The 17,931-nt window shown below is 40.2% G+C and overlaps 1 protein-coding gene across 1 annotated transcript in view; it reads right to left on the reverse strand.

Annotated features, from left to right (window-relative positions):
• Positions 1 to 17,931, reverse strand: part of UBAP2L (ubiquitin associated protein 2 like) — a gene marked incomplete in the record, with an annotated part of 3,970,948 nt that overhangs the window by 2,904,277 nt on the left and 1,048,740 nt on the right. Inside the window, 1 exon segment of the mRNA XM_044080639.1 lies at positions 15,137 to 15,196. Within this exon segment, the coding sequence (XP_043936574.1) occupies positions 15,137 to 15,196 (60 nt within the window).

Genomic DNA, 17,931 nt, shown 5'->3' on the forward strand with positions numbered 1-17,931 from the left:
CATGGACCTCAACCTCGTTACCACATTAAATAGAACATGCTGGGGGGATGGGTACCTAATCCAGAGACTGCCCATGCTCTGGAACAGACTCCCCATACAAATCAAGCAGAGTACCTCACTGGTCCTCTTCAAAATAAATCTTAATGACTGGATGGGAAATAGAAAATTCACCCCAGGAATCACCTCAACTGCCCTGCTCAATAGGGGCAATGGGAACCAACATCTGTTGACATTATACCAGGGATTCTTATTGGCTAAGCTTACAAAGGCCCCAAGGCCATTAGCCTAGTACATACCTATGAATAATGAACTGGTGAAAGAGGGCTGTTGAGCAACTCACAGCAGGGGAGGGGACAAAGGAATACATTACCTTATTGCCAATTCAGACATTCCTTTATCAAAAGAAGATGCAATGTCTTCTCTCCAAGAAACTATGGGAGAAGGGTATATTTAAGAGAGTCATCATTTCTTTGACAGCTTTTTTCATGGATTTAATCTGAGCAGTCATACTGGCAAAAATTCAGTCCTGGGAGTTGCACAGCTCTGGTGTATGTTATCAAGGCAGTAAACATTTGAGAATCAGTTTATACCAAAGGTCGATTAAAGAAAATGTATCTTAATTACAGCATATGTCAAAATTAGCCTGAAGGTGGACAGCACCCAAATGAGAGAGAAATCTAGGTACACAGATGGTAGCCTGAACTTTGACTGTCATGTGCACACAGTGGTGAGGAGGTCATTCTATGTGGCACAGGTTATAAGTAAAGGTATGTCATCCAGATCCAAGGAAATTAAAGTCCCACTGTACTCTGCCCTCATTACAACAATAATCTAGTCCAATGCACCATTTGGCATGTACTTGACACGGCACTTACAACAGCTGGGATGACCTCAAAGGTTCCTCTCAAAGAAAATACACGGTATTAACATGACCTATGTGGACAGACTAAAAGCCCTATCCCTTTACTCTATTCTGCTACCGACTATTAAGAAGTGACTTATGCCTAACCTGCAAGGCACTGAAATGCAGCCCATATGGAGCTGCTACACATCCGCAAGAAAACAGCAAGAGAGTCACCCAATCTAGGGATCTAAATTTTGTTAGCGACCAAAGTAAAACATGCTGGAGAAACATATGTCTCTCAGAGATTACCCCTTCTTTGGAACAGACTTCTCATTCACTTTAAACAGATCCCCTTCCACTAATCCAAACTGCGTTTGAAGAGGGCCAGGAAAGGGGAATCGCAAATTCACACTTGGTATACTGCCTATGTCACGTATGGACAGCAGCAATCTCAAGGCATAGGCACAAACCCTAGCCATCTTCTTGACCCTAAGGGTCATATTATATTTGGTAAATTGGGTTATTCTGTCTAGGTTGTAAGGACTCAAGCCATTAGCCTGGTAATCTCCTATGAAACTATGAGTTTCACCTTTGGAATGTCTGTTTTGTGATAGGTTGTCTGCAATCCTCACATTTAAAACCAGCAGTTTTTTTTCCATAATGTACTCCAGTAAGAATAAAAGCACTCTGAAATTACCTAACAAATGTTCACTGTTAAAAGCAGCAAATACAACAAAACAACAGCACCAAAATAGGTAAAGATGTGCCAAATAAAGTTACAAGAAAGTGGAGCAGGGTAAAGCTCCAAGGAAGACCTGGCAGGAGAATGATGCTTGTCCTCCCAGGACATCCTATGCCTTTTAGGAGGGGGTTGAACCCCTGACATTGAAAGCATCTTCGAGGTGGAGGAAGCAAGCCATTAAGAGCTAGCTTGCTCATCCTATCTGCCAGAGCCCAGGGGTGAAAAGCCTGACAAAAGGAGCAAAGGACCTCAACGTGAGAAGGCCCCAGGTAACACACACACTCCCTGTGGGCATCCGATGAAGGAATTTTCTGTCCACAGGAAGTACACACTTCTTAAACCTCTCAGGTTTTTGCTCAAACATTGCAACAAAAACACAATTTCAACAGAAAGGGAGGAAGGAGGAGGACCAAACGCAGTGAAAACACTATTAACGGACAGGCAGGAACATTTTTTTTTTTTTTTTAAGCCTGGACAGAGAGAGAGAGACCTGTGAAAAAGGGAAAGGGAAAGAAATAGCTATAAGAATCCAAGTTAAAGAACTCACAAAATACCACAAATGACTGAAAACTTCACTGGAAGAGCTCACAGTCAGGTACCCATTGCTGAAGCAAAGCGAAGCAAACAAGATCTGAGGTACGTTGGGGGGGGAGCAGGGCATTAAGGGTATAGGGGAGAAGCTCATGTCAGAAAGTTCTAACTAGAAAATGCAGCCGGTCGGTTCTGTGGGTTGGAACCAAAACCCACAGGTTAATGAAGTGAAGAGATCAGACGCTGGGGTTTCTGTTGAATAAGAATTTAACAGCATTTATTACCACACTAAAAAGTAAGACTACTAATAAATAACTGTAGACTACAAAGAAACAATTGTTAATATAATACTATACAAAGAACCAACTTTAGAAAAACTTCATTTACAGGAACTTAATGAAATTGTCTACAATTATGCACAACACAGTTGATAAGGTTAAGAACAGTTAAAAACAAAGTACTGCCATGTGTCATCCCACAAAGGATTTGTGTTTTCTTCCAAGGATGACTGGATCAGATTTAAACAGAGAAAAATAAACAGCCTATGGAGAAATAAAGAAAATAAGTGGTATATATTTTACTACAAATGACACTGAAGTATACATCTTTAAATTCAACAACATACTATACTAAAACAATGTGAAAATTGTAGTACGAAAGAGGTAAAGGATTTAACTATTGCATATTTCATATGACTTACCTTCACAGAAAAAAAGTTTACTTAATACACTGGTAATATTTGGGAAGCTAAGCTATTTAGGGTATTCATCTTTCCAGGAATGCTTGAAAAAACTCTTATTAGAAGTTGTTTTGCTTGCAATTTGGGGTTCTATCCAGTAAGAGAGGTATAGTATGCAACACAAAACATAAATGGGTTTGGGTTTTAAAAACCCAGTAGTTTTCTGAACTCACTGCAATTACTGTTTATTTAATGTTATAAAAAAACAAAAATGAAGTTGTGTCTAAAATACTGAACAAATGTTCAACTCAATACAATCCAGAAAAGTCTAACAAAGATGAAAAAATTGAAGCTGCTGAACATACGAATAAAAGGATGGAAAGTCATGTAACAGAAGTGATAAAAACAGGGAAAGCTGGCATGAAAATATTATGGATAAATGTTACATTAATTGACCTTTGGCAGCAAACAGAAAGGAAACAATAAAGAAAACAGGAAAAAAGACTTAGGTAAACTGAGAAATATAAAAAAAAAAAAATTGTGGAGAGTGATAAAACTCCATTAATGGCAGCCATGATGTACAAGCGGTTAACAGAGTTTTATGTTGTATGTATAACAAGGAAAAATGTGAAAAACATTTGGACGGGAATGAGCTACATATAACTGGAATATTGAAAACTAAATGAACAAATGATTTTGCACGTTTTCATTAAGGAACTGAAAAGGATAAGTGGGATATAACGGATAAAAGCACTGTTTGCTTATATCTGGCACATTTGGTTAATTAGATGCATTGGCATTTTTGCATAATAAAAAACAGAAAAGGCAGAAAAGTACTCAAGGATAAAAAGATGTGGAAAACAAGGAATATAAGGTATTACAAAGTTTTACTTGCTCTATTTTTGCTAATGTAAAAAAGGAATAAACAGTGAAGATTTTAATTTTATGTAAAGAATGCATTTTTGTGTAATGTTATTTGGTTTAATTGAAAACCCCGTTATGCTTGATAAAGAGCTGTGGGATCTTTTACATCCAACTGATCTTCCACCAATTAAGGCAGAAGGGACCTTAAAGTTCTTACTAAAAGGATGGCACACTTGTGAGTATAAAAATTCATAAATGCTGCATTACAATGCTAGCTAGCAATGGAAATTTAATCCTATCACCTTGGCTGGGAATAGAGTCCACAGCCTTCTAATCTTACAGCACCAGAGACAGGTGTGCTACTTTTTGAGCCTGACATTGTCATATATGGTGTGTGTGTGTGTGTGTGTGTGTGTGTGTGTATATTCATGCATGTTTCCTGCACTAAGACATTATCTGCAAGAGACACATATGGCCTCTAACTTCCAACTAAAAGCAACTATGATAAATGTATTCTAAACAGTTCTTTGATTTTTAACGGGTTATGAAGACAAGCATTACAAGTATCAATATATGCATAAAAAGATGTTGTGTCAATGAAGATCATCAGTATATCTATCAAATAAAATGTGCGAGAAAGAATTGCATTATGCATATTAATAATGGCACAAAACTAGCTGAAGATGATTAGATAATTCTTCAATTTTCAAAAGGCAGGCAAAGGCCTAAGCAAGCATACTCTAATGTCCGAGAGAGTTTTGGCTTGAAAGATGAGGACAAATTCATTTAATTTCTTTAGGTTCTTACTACTCTGTTCATTGATGCTGCATAAAATTAAAAGCATTACAAAGAAAATCTCATACAGCTGGGGGTAACCATCACCATATTGTACAGCTTCTTCAAAACTAATGCATTCTGAACAGCACTATAGACAACAGGGCTGAAAACCTCCTGGTGAGGGGCATGGTAGTAGCAAGCCAAGAAAAACGGATCAGATATCACAAGGCAAGCTTAAGAAAATCTTCCCTCCAAAATGCCCTGGTGCCTGCTACAAGCCTTCTTCCAGCAAGCTGCCCACACAAATTTAAATGAATCCTTCATACAAAGGAAAGCAGTGACTGTACTCAGAAGCTCTCCTAGATTGGTGATCTCCTCCTGCCAATGACAGCTCCCACAGTTGCACTGTGAAGGAACCTCAATTCTGTTACCAGCATTTATGGTCTCATCTTTTCAGTCACAATCCAAAGCTCATGACCAAAGATAAGGAGAGGAACCAGGGTGTGGAGCTTTGTCTTATTACTCAGTACTTGTTTCATTATAAAAATCTAGTACAGTGACTGCAGTATTTCTGCCACTGAACCAATCCACTCTTGTACAAGTCCCAAAACACTTAAATCCTCCACCTGAAGAAGCTGTTCTTTCTTCACCGGGACAAAGCAATCTACTGTTTTCTAAGAGGAAAACAATGGAGTCTGACTTGGAAGTGCCAGTTTTCATCACAACCAATTCACACACAGTAGAGAACTGCTCTAGAAAATGTAGGAATCACAATCACTTGAGGCTATTACGGCATCATTGGCCTTACAAAAAAAAAGGCAACCCTCAAATCCGCAAAATGAATACTCTTGAAACTTTCACATACTCTGACATTTTGTTAATGAAAAACATGAAGAGGAGGGGATACAAAAAGTACAGTTGTGTACACTTAACATAAATGTAGATGTTAGAGTGTATTCACTGTTGCAGTCATCACATTTGGGTTATCTGCCTGCAGGTAGACCTCAGCAATTCTGAATACCAGCGTCTTGGATTCCTGTGTCAGATGCTGTCTCTCCTTCCATGACGTCAAGTCGTCAGAGGTATAAAACATGCAGCCAAAGCCATTACATCAGTTTTCCTTGCCCCAGATGGTCAGGTGCCCCCACAATGGGAAGCAATTATATGTTATGGTACACCTCCAGCAAAAAGCAAATACACCAGAAAACTTAAATATACCAAACAAGAAGGAAAGGTAGAGCCAAGAGAAGTCAGGGGACTGGAGGGAGGGTAACCAGGTATGCAACAGTGAATACACTCAAACATCTACATGTATGTTAAGTGTACACAACTGTACTATGGTTCTGCATGTTTCACTGTTGCAGTCATCACATTTGTGTTGATTCCCAAAGCTAAGGAAGGGAGGAGGGAAGTTAGAGAACATTAGAGCCAGCTAGTAAGTCCTGCAAGACTGCAGTGGCAAAACCAGCTCTGGATTTAGAAAAAAGAGCCGTGTGGTAATGCTTGGTGAAAGTATGTACAGAGCTCCAGGTAGCAGCTTCTAGGATGTCCCTGGTAGTGACTCCTCTGAGAAAGGATGCAGAGGTAGATGCAGCCCTGGTGGAATGTGATCTTATCCCCTGTGGGGTAGGTATTCCATGGAGCTTGTAGCAGAAATGAATGCAATGGGCTATCCATTTGGAAATGGTTTGCTTTGAAATAGCCTTCCCCTCTGCCCCTGCAACAAAGCCAACTAGCAGCTGTTCAGATATTCTGAGCGGCTTAGTTCTGTCCAAATAAAATCTAAGTTGTCTGTGCACGTCCAAAGAGTGCAGTATTCGTTCTCCTTTGTTTTGTGGATTACAGAAGAAAGTAGGCAAGTGAATGGACTGATTTAAGGCCACACTAGACACCACCTTGGGCATAAAGGAAGGACTGGTCCTGAGGGAAACCCTGTCGGCATGGAAGATAATGAAGGGTTCCACTGCCATGAAGGCCTATAATTCAGACACTCTTCTTGCTGAAGTGATGGCTAGAAGGAATGCTGTTTTCCAAAAAAGGAATTTCAACTCTGATGTTGCAGCTGGCTCAAAGGGAGGGAGAGTGTGCTTTTCCAATACAAAGTTAAGGTCCCATGCTGGAGTAGGGGCTCTCCTGGGGGGGGGTCTTAAATTGTTGGCCGCTCTAAGGAATTGTTTTAGCAGAGGGTGAGAGAAGAGGGGCGGCTCAGTATTATAATGAGCTGAAATGGCAAAGGCATGAATTTTAATTGACGAGAAGGATAGGCCCTTGTGGAGCATTTCTGTCGAGTACTGAAGAATATGAGGTAAGCTGTGCACCGTTTGTGCCCATCCCCCGAGTTTGGCTCCAGGAACAGTATCTTTTCCACTTTTGAGCATAAGATTTTCTAGTACTAGGCCTCCTTGCCTCCAGAATGACATCTACCACCTATTTACTGAAGGATGCTATTGGAGAGCTCAAGGAATTAGCCAGGCTGCAAGGTTCATGGTTTGAAGCTGAGGGTGCAGAATCTGGCCTGCCTTCTGGAATTATAGCTAAACTCACTAAACTAGGTATAAATCCCTACATCACAAGATGGGTTGCCAACTGGCTCACTGACAGAACCCACACTGTAAAAGTTGCAGAATCCAAATCTGACCTCAAAGCAGTGACAAGTGGAGTACCACAGGGTTCCATCCTGGGACCTCTCCTGTTTGGTATCTACTTCTCTGAAGTACAGGCTAACACAGAAGGCCTCTGGCTAATGAAGTTCGCAGAAGACTGCAAACTAGGAGCCACAGTCAAGTCTCCAAATGATGTGGACATCCTACAGAAGGGCCTCGCTGAGACAGATGCCTGGTGTCAGAGTCATGGCTTCAAGCTCAATGCCCAAAAGTGCAGTGTCATCTCCTTTGGTAAAAACTCTGTACCCATGAACTACCACATAGGCAGCAATCTACTTAACACCGAATGTGTGATAAGAGACCTTGGGACCCAGGTGGACAGTAGTCTCCTTTGATAGTCACATCGCCACAGTAGTCAGGAAGTCCTTCTATGTGGCACACCTCATCATAAAAGGGTTGTCATCCAGGAAAAAAAGAGGTCATTGTTCATTTCTACTCGACACTCAGACCCATTATAGAGTACAGCGTCCCTTTTGGAATGTACCTCACAAGACATCTGTAGCACCTGGAAAGGCCACAGAAGTGTCTCACAAAGAGCCTCAAACAAATGCCCTACACTGACCGTCTCAAAAATCTCCAGCTTCACTCCGTAGCATATTGCCTACTCCAATGTGATCTCTGCCTAACATATAAAGCTATGTAAAACTCAGAGCTGTTGGACATGCTACACCTAAAGAAATCCCAATCCCTCCGAGCTACACGCTCTACGGACCTAAACCTTGTCATCACAATTAACAGGACATGCTGGAGGGATAGAGATCCCTGTCCCACAGACTTCCCATACTCTTGTACAGGCTACCCATGTCAAGCAAAGTTCATTAGCACTCCTCAAGAAAAGTCTTGATGAGTGGATGGGAAATAGGAAATACACCTCGGGGATCACTTCTGTGTCTCTGCTCGACAGTGGCACTGGAAAATAACTTTCTTGGGTGGTGTAAGCCAGGGAACCTTGTTGGCTAGGCGCACGTAGTCTCTTGGGCCGATAGCCTAGTACCTACCTATGAACCTATGAGGGGAGGCAAACAGGTATACCTCAAGAGGCTGAATATTTTTGGTTTCAGTTTCCATTCATGTGGGTCCATGAGATTTCTGCTCAAGTCGTCTGCCAGTGAATTTAGCTTGCCTGGCAGGAACTGAGCTTGTAGGTACACTTGGTAGCTCAAGGCTGTGTTCCACAGAGCCATGGCTAGTCTGCAGAGAGGGTATGAGTGGGTTCCCCCTGCTTGTTTATGTACCACATAACTGTGGCGTTGTCTGTCTCTACCAATACTTTTCCTGGAAGAATGCGGTCTTTGAAGGCGGTCAGGGAATTCTGTACAGCTAACATTTCTTTTTGGTTGATATGCAGGTGCATCTGTCTTGGGTTCCATTTGCCTTGAATGCAGTGTCCTGCCAAGTGAGCCCCCCATGCACAGTCTGATACATCTGTTGTTAGGATTTGGGCGGCAGGGGGTAGAGTCAAAGGGAACCTTTTGTTGTGGTAGCGGGTCTCTGCCCACCAAAGGAACTCTGTCTTTATACAAGGAATGATAGGAATCCTTGATTCCAGGTCCTGAGAATGTTGACACCATAGGCTTTTTAGATACCATTGTAGTTTCCCCATATGGAATTAGTAGAATGCAAGAGGCCATGAACCCCAGGGCTTGCAGAATTTTCTTTGCAGACAGCTGGGGTTTTGTGGCCAATAGTTTGAAGTAGGTTGTCAAATGAACTTGTTTCTCTGGAGTGAGGAAAGCCATCTGGGAAGTTGTGTTCAAGCTTGCTCCCATGAATACAATCTGTTGGCAGGGTATTAGGTGAGATTTCTTTTCGTTTATGGTGTACCCCAGAGAGGTTAGAAGTTTCCTTACAAATGCCAGATGTTGTAATAGCAGGTCCTGGCTTTCTGCCTGAATCAGACAATCGTCCAAGTATGGGTATATTTGAATATTTCTCTCCCTGTAAAATGCAATGGCTGGAGCTAGACACTTTGTGAATACCCTGGGCGCAGTAGATAAGCCAAAGGGAAGTGCAGAGAACTGATAGTGAATGGAGCCTGCCCTGAAGTGTAGTTATTTCCTGCAAGATTCCCTTATTGGAATGTGCAGGTAAGCTTCCTTTAAGTCTAAGTTTGCCAACCAGGCATCTTTGCCTAGCATATGAAGAAGCTGTTGAAATGTTAGCATTTTGAATTTTGGGATTTTAGTGGAATGTGCAGGTAAGCTTCCTTTAAGTCTAAGGTTGCCAACCAGGCATCTTTGCCTAGCATAGGAAGAAGCTGTTGTGTTAGCATTTTGAATTTTGGGATTACCAGAAAGGTGTTTAGAATAGAGAGGTCCAGGATCAGATGCCAGGAGCTGTCTTTTCTGGGTACCAGGAAAAGTCTTGAATAAAAACCTTGCCCCCTTTGTTCTGCTGGGACAGGTTGAATAGCCCTGATACTTAGAAGAGAGAGAACCTGCTGTTGGGCCTCCGCCGACTGATTTGGGGGTAGGTCTGGCCAACCTTTTGGGGTTGGTAGTGGAAGTGGAATCTGTATCCTTGGTAAACTATATTCAAAACCCATTTGTCCCAGGTAATGAGTTCCCAGTTTTTTGCATGCAGGGCGAGCTTTCCTCCTAAGGGAGCAGGCAGTTGAGCAGGACTTGGGAGGGTTAAGGTTAAGTCATTGTGCCATTTTTCCATGGGGTGTGGTTTACTGCTCCCTGCTTTGGAAGTGGGAGCCCCCCCCACTGCTTAGACCTGTGCGCAGTCTGAGACTGTAACCTAGGTGGTCTGCTGTTCCTGGGTTTGGACTGAGAGGGCCTGGAAGAGACTGGAAAGGACTAATTCTTTGAAGACCAATGTCTACTAAATCTGTGAGGCTGTACTTGTAGGAAATCTTTAACAGTTTGCATAGATTTAGCTTTTTCCTCCATCCTTTTGAGGACGACTTCTGCTTTGTTGCCAAATAGGCGGTCTTGGTTTAAGGGAGCATCCAGTAATTTAGCTTTAGCATGATCTGGCAAGTTTTGCTCCTTAAGCCAAGCCTGCATTCTAAGTACAGACCCAGTGACAGCAGCCCAGCAAGATGCTTCTAAAGAGTCAAAACCACATTGCAAAGTATGTTTACCAACTTGTTCTGCAGAATGCATTAAATCCTGTAATTCTTTGTGTTCAGCACAGTCAGGAATCAACATAATTTTCTGTTTAAGTAGTCCCATAATATGCTGCTGGCACTTTAACATATGAAACTGGCAATTTAAAGCCCTAACAGCCAAAGTAGCAGAAGTGTATACCTTCTTACCCCATTGTCTAAGGCTCTAGAATCTCTATCAGAAGGGGAAGGATTTTTGGCAGCAGTAGCCTTAATGCCTTTTGGTCCTTGGGAAATGGTCTCTGGATCCGCAGTAGGATTCTAGAAGAGGAACTTCTGAGAGTCAGGTACTCTAATACCAGTCAGGTTTTCTAGGAGCTGGAGGTAAAGTGTCTGGGGAAAGGCTAGATTCCAAGAAAGCATCATCTACAATGTCCAGAACAGGACGGATAGCTAAAGGCCTGTGTTGAGGAAGGAGTAAGAATTCCCTAAGCCTCTTTTTGGAGTCAGAGTAATCCTGGCTTTCCCAGAGGAAATGCTCCCTAACAATCTGCAAGGTTTCACCAAAAGAAAAATCTTCTGGAGGGGAAGCAGAGGGAAAGGAATCCTCTGCATCAGAATCCTCATAGGTAGATAAGGGTAAATCCCGGTAATCAGAAGGAACAGAAAATATCAGACTCCTGATCAGAAGAATCAGAAGGAAAATCAGTTCTAAGTCTCTTAGAGGGGGAAGGCTGGCTTCCCCTAATTAAGGTAATAAGGTCTTCAGCCATTCTACGCATTTGTTTTTTAGGCTTATGGGCCTGAGCATGCGGTTTGGATGTCGGTTTTCTTGGCGTGGTACAAGTTTTAGGCCTGGATGAAGAAGATGGCATTGGTTTAAAATGCAAGTCTGTATGCCTGAATACACCCTCAGAAGCCGGTGCCTGCACAGCGGCTCCGGACCCATCCAAGGTAGAGACATCCGCAGGTTCCATAGTCAAAGCATCATCTCGCAGCATACCGGACTCCGAATGGGTCTCAGTAGAGGCCTGTGAATGTGAAGTAGCAGGTGTAAGGGGCTGCGAAAGCGCCTCACTGAGTACTGGCGGACAGCTTAACAGAAGCATCGTCAGCAGTTTTGGACCTATACAGTCTGTCTCTTTCTTTACGTTTTTTCGGAAGATCGGTAGTCGGATGGCTTAATGAAGCCATTTCGGAGTACTGATACAGAGTACCAAAATAATTTGCTGCAAAGATACCCAGACGACAAATAGTTCGGGGGATGAACAAGGCACAAAACCGACAGCAAGGGACGTCGTGGTCTGGGCCTAAGCAGGGAATGCAGTACGAACGAAAATCTTTATGAGGTATTTGCTTTCCATAGGTAAGCCAATTGTTAACTTTTACTGACATCAGTTGGAGCAAGAAAAAAGATCCCCAACGGGGTACTTATCTTTTTTTTTTTTTTGAAGACTTCGGTTCTGAAACTCGAAATCAAAAATTTCAGGAGTCGGCCGACTGGCACTTGCGAACTGCTTCTGCTTCAGGCACCACACGGCAAGAAAGACTAATGTAATGGCGTCGGATGCATGTTTTATACCCCTGACGATCTGACGTCATGGAAGAAGAGACATCATCCGACGCAGGAATCCAAGACTCTGGTATTCAGGCCGGCTGCGGGCTACCTGCAGGCAGATAACCCAAATGCAATGACTGCAACAGTGAAACACTGAGAACATCACACAATGGACAGCTCACCCTACCCTACATGTATACAACTTAATACCACCTTAAGAAAAAAATTCAGCTACAGATGTCACAATTTGACCATCAGAGAAGGGCTAAAATGAGATTAATACTTCAGTCAGAAAAATCATCTTTTTTTTTTCTTCAGAAGTAGAGAACAAAAAATTCAGAAGTAATTTTTTAAGGCAGAGAGCTAAGGATTCAATGTACTGTAAAATATACAGTAAACAGGGAGATCAATGCTCCAATTTAAACAGAAAAATCAAATAAGTAGTAAACCGCTCGTTAACTCATCCTTAAAGAGCTGACCATGGCAGTTTAGATTCATACCTACCAGTACTCTTTGAACCTCCTGACTCAATGACTAATAATCATCTGGCTCTCCATTTAGTCCCTGGACCTTTGTAAACGTGCTTGGATTATTAAGGACAGTCGGAAATGATACAGTGTCTCTGGATTCTACTATTAACTAAAGCTGTATCACAAACTGCAACTTCAATGTTGTCCGACTTAATCCATATCATATAAGTCAAATGATGCTCTTTTCAATAAGATTTTCCAGCTTAATGAAACATGATTCTGAAGAACAGGCAAGATTAACAGTTTCAACTTTAAAGCAGCAGTCACTTGATAGGTGAAAATAATATACCTTGGACGTTTACATTTTAGGGTTATTTAATTCTTAAAATTAAAAAAAAAACACTTGTTTACCTTCAGACTGTATATGTTAGATGAAAACAATGAAACCACCAATATACTGCATTTCTTCTAAGATGGAAAATATCACAGTACATGCCACTCACTAAGCATGCAAAAATAAAATGGTTCAGGCTTAAAGACTATAACCAGTTATCACGGAGGGTGCAACAACTAAACAGGAATATATAATTCAGTACTTCCATTTTGTAATTTCAAGAGTAATGCATTACTGCAAAAGTACCATTTCCTTTAACACCTAACAAACACTGCCAGTTGAGACAGAAAACAGCAGGCCATAATGCATTAGAACTATTGAAGCAACTTTCATTGCATGGTACCTCCTTTCAACCAAGCAGAGACAGCTGCAAAAAAGCACACAGAAGGATTGCCCAAATCTCAAGTCCTCAAATGCACAGCTTGAACAGTGGATAGTTAAGTTTTCAAAAAAAAAAAAACTATACAGAGATTAGTACTTAAATGGGAAAGCTAAAGAAGATACAGACGTGGAGCATCCATACCCTCCTACTCTGTCATTGTTTAAATGTTTAAATTTGGCAGAACTGTAGAATTCATTCACAGTCCTCTCACCCAAAGGAAGAGACAGCCAAGGAATATAAAGATGTCCACCTGTATGTAATTACATGTTCCAATATCCATGTAAGAAGTTCTCTTAAAGCAGCAGTTCACGGTCCAGCAAAAATTTTGATTTTTTTTTTTTTTTAAACATTTTCCCATATAACCACTTCTAAAGCGCAACAATAATATACCCCCTCCTGCTGATGACTTAAGCCTGCTTCAGCCATGAAATAATAAAGCCATCACATTAACAGGTGTTCCAAAATTTTAACTTTACTCTGGGATACAACTACACACTTGTCCCTAAAGAAGAACAACTGGCATCCTGTAAACCTCACCAATTTCACATCATGCCTTTCCTCTTCAGATTTCAGTTATACAGCATGCACACACTGTAATATGATAGAGTGCATACTAATTTTGGTAGTGGAGACCCTGTCACCCACCTTTATTTAATAATGTGACAAACTCCAAGAATGCTACTTTTGGAGAAAAATTATTAACTGACAAATGAAAATGAGCAACCAGGCAGCAATATCTTTGCAAATACCAAAATGTCTGAATCCCCTTGCAGAGAGTCAGCAAGAAAAAAAAGTGAATGCTGAATGATGTCTGTGTGTTACATTCTTGGTTATCTAATTAAATCCTTATTACATATTTGTGTGCGACAAAGTTTAGTAGCCAGGATATTATACATACATACACCATTGGGGGAGATCAGTAGCACAGAGTGCGGCAGACAAATACAAAACTTCTGGCTACTCCCATGAGTTGTGTGCAGATGACCATCACTTCAAAACATGACAGGGCACTAGATCAAATATTGCTTCAACTAATCACAAAGCAGTTTCATAGTTTATGCATAGAAAAAAATGATGCTTAGTAATCACTATTTTAATACTTGCTCACTAAATCTTAGGTGCCTAGACATAACATAAAAGATATAAATGGATACCAGTGAGAGCAGACATTTCTATACATTAAGATAAGGCAGAGGGCAAAAGTCTTTCAGCATAAAAAGAAGGCAAAAATAAAGATTTTTATAAAAGATACCATGGTAAAAAGGGAAATATATATGCCTACTTCAAGGGGCAATAAAGACCCTTGTGGTCATTCTAGCCAGAGATTTCACAATGTCAGCAGTTCTTCAAAATATCTAATGCACAAACGATTGTCACTTAAACTTGAGTGTACTATGGACCAAATAATCTGGTCATCATCAAAGCAACCTAGTAAAAAATGAAACACAAACCCACATAAACAAATGTGGAAAAAAGTGAGCAGTGAAACACGAGCTATAAAGTAAACCATAATCATCACTTTACCATGAGCTGCTGCTTTTAATTAGTCCATCTTTGAATCTCCCTCCCATACATAAATCTATGTCCAACATAGCAAGGATCAATAAATTCAAATGTTTTACGGCTAATTAAAATATAGAAACAACATACCAGACAAACTAAAATTCCTGATTATGTTCACTTACAGCTACCGCAACACAGAAATAGAGCAATACATGAATTAAGGTTCATTATCTGCATTCTCTTTAGGGTAACAAAATGTTGCAAACTTCAGAATATAGTAAATTATACTTCTGTGCAGTCTGCCTTATCAGCAAAACAAACTGGATACTTTGTTAGTAAGCAAACATTTTAGAATGCCTGCTTTAAAAGAATTTTCTGATCCTTGCTAAGTAAGGTCTGTATGCATCTCACAACTAGAACCAAACAAACATTACTCAAGCCAATGAAACTGCAAAGTTACAAGGGTAACAATGCCCCCTCCACAACATGATGTGGCAGAGAGGGAATAAAAGACGGTGTTAAGAACGATTACAACAGGAGGAAGGGAAAACAAACACATCAAAGAAAACAGCAAGAAACTAGCACATAATTATATATCCACAGAAAAATTTAAAAGGATTAAAACATAAAAGTAAATGTATCTGGGGCAGTTACTGCACCTAGACATGTCATACCAGGAGCAGTGCCAAAATTCCGGGAATAATCTGACCCCTCACCCCCAATGAAATCAAGTCCTGAAATGAAAAAAGAAAAAATTAAATTTAGTCTGAAATAATACGGAACAAACTTTGCCTAAGTACATTTCTAAAATGTACCTGTGGATATTAAAATTAACAAATGAAGTCTATAGGACTGGTTTGCTAGAATGACACTATATATGACAAATACAATGCTATGGATATGCGACTGTTCCCTACTAATGTACCAATGCTTTAACTATGTACAAACTGCTATTACAGTAGCTCTACACTGAAATGTAAGACACAGCAATGACTAACTAATAAGAATTAGCAACATTTCTAAATGATTTAGAATACAAACTGAAATCTTTTTTTATCTTGTTCTGCATTTCACTGAATATAGTGATCCCATGCACTGCAAACAACAAGGAAAATGTGCACACTTTAGGAAGGATTAAAGTACTTGCATAAAGAAGGAATATAGCAATAACATGGCATGGTAATGTTGCTGGATGGCCAAGTGGCCAATGTCTATTAGTGCACTCTACCATCAGCGTATTATTTCATGGCACAACTAGTCACTGCTCAGAAATGCATTAACACTTTAAAGAATGGATCGAAATACACTTATAAAAACAACTGCTTAATTGATAAGTGCACTGATACTTTTCAGCCACAATCAAGGCAAAGGCACCAACCAAGTACATGACATCATGACAGTATATAAATACACCAAAATGTACAATTACAAAACTGAGCAGTAAAAGGTAACACTGTCATAGATGCACATGTGTACATCATTTTGCAACCACCAGTGAAACCTTTCTCAGTGAAAGGCTGCAAAACATTGCAGTGTTTATGCTTTGTATCATCCAAGCAAAGTTCTACTAAGTACACAAGCCTGCCCAGTCTAACATACAATGGGTCAATCTTCTGTCAAGAAGAAATCACTGATAAACTGACTGCTTAAAAAAACGTAAAGGACTGTCAACCAGCTTGTTGTGTAGTATTGCAAATGGGGGCGGAATCCCTTAAACCACATGACATCTCAGGCACACTCCAGCAAACTTTCACATGAAAGTGAAACTAAACATAGAAAATTACTGTTTTACAACTATACCTCTCACAAAAGCTTTTTCAATAAAAAAAAATGTATTTTATAAAAACGTAACCCCAAATAATGAGCTACATTATTTCACACTTCATTTGGAAATGCAATGTGGACACTGCACAACCAATCTATCCATTTATTTATTTTATTCATATCTGACAACCAGGGTAGAGCACGGATCCAACACGAAATTTTTCATACTTATTCCAGGGTATATACTCAAAAATATACAATAGTATTAACAAAAAAATACATATGAAATAAAAAATGATAAAATGTGCATTGCAATATGTACAGCATATATACCCTAAAACAGGAAAATATAGGTGGTCTGACTAAGTATGAAAAGCAGCATACATTTACAATACTAAACCTGTCAGGATTCAGAGCAAACTGATTAAAAACATTTTACTTTAGTATACATGATGAGAATTTATGTTAAGACGTGTTATGGAATAGATAAAATAGAGGCAACAAGGAAGGTTTATGGGGAATATTACCTTGGAAACATTTGTATTTAACAGCTTTCAACAGATTAAGTTACTTTCAAAAAATAAGGTAGCAGTCACGCGTTCACAAAGGTAGGGAATGCTATACTTGCTCTATGCAAATTTATTATTGGGAGTGCAAAAGAATTAAACCATTTTTATAGAGTGACCTAAGGTTGCACTGAGTGCCTAAGTGAAAGTCTGACTGTAAAGAAAAGGGAAAAGGTTGCAATTTAAGCAGTTTATAAAGAAGGGAGTCCAGAAATCAATGACAGGCTTCTGTCAAAGAAAAAGACAGTGGTGTTTCTAATCAGGAGCAAGTGATACAACAGACATATTTTGTTCAAAAGTATCTCTAGGTAAGGCCAATCTTTTCTCCAAAGCACCAGTAATGGCAAGACATTTATATATCAAGTTTTATCAGTAGTATTCCTCCACAAACCTTCTGGAATGAAAAAGAACATTTCCAGACACAGAACAGTAATATGTTACTTTTCAAGTCTGTCATGTCTCAAGCCGCGGTGGTGCACCGGTAGCGTTGTTGCCTCACAGCAAGAGGTTCTCCTGTTCGATTCTCAGCTGGAGCGCCTTCTGTGAGGAGTCTGCATGTCCTCCCTGCAGTCAAGTGGCGTTCGAAAGACATGCGTAGAATGGGCGTGCCTTCGTTTAAGGTTGGGCGTCGAGCTGGCACCTCGGCACCTGTAAAAAAAAATCGACGGCCAATCATTAGCGGACCGGAGTTTCGCTGTGGCGACCCCTAACTGGGAAAAGCCAAAAGAAGAACAAGTCTGTCATGTCTACGGGATGCTAAAAAGTTTGATTAAACCATACCCACTCCCAATGTACCTTAAAGTACAAATGGTCTCAACATTACTGGCAGCATCAAACTGAATTTACCAATTTCAGCACTAAAGGCAAGTTTCTCCAGGTTCCAAACAAAGATTGGGATGAATGTGATTAAGAAAGGTGTCAAGGTTAGTCACAAACTGTACTAGGAGTTTTTCAATTATTGCGACTCAGGTTTTAGCTAAAAACATCCACGTTATCAGCATATTTGACAACTGGACTCATTTACTTTACAGCTGGATGAAGCAGGATGGAATACGCACTGTGATACTAAATGTAGTCATACAATCTGCCATACTGCCCAATAACTGACATTTTTATGTACATAACACTTACATTCTGCA

The sequence above is a fragment of the Protopterus annectens genome, chromosome 8.part0, assembly GCF_019279795.1.
Source record: "Protopterus annectens isolate FY-2018-M chromosome 8.part0, PAN1.0, whole genome shotgun sequence".
Lineage (NCBI taxonomy): Eukaryota > Metazoa > Chordata > Ceratodontiformes > Protopteridae > Protopterus > Protopterus annectens.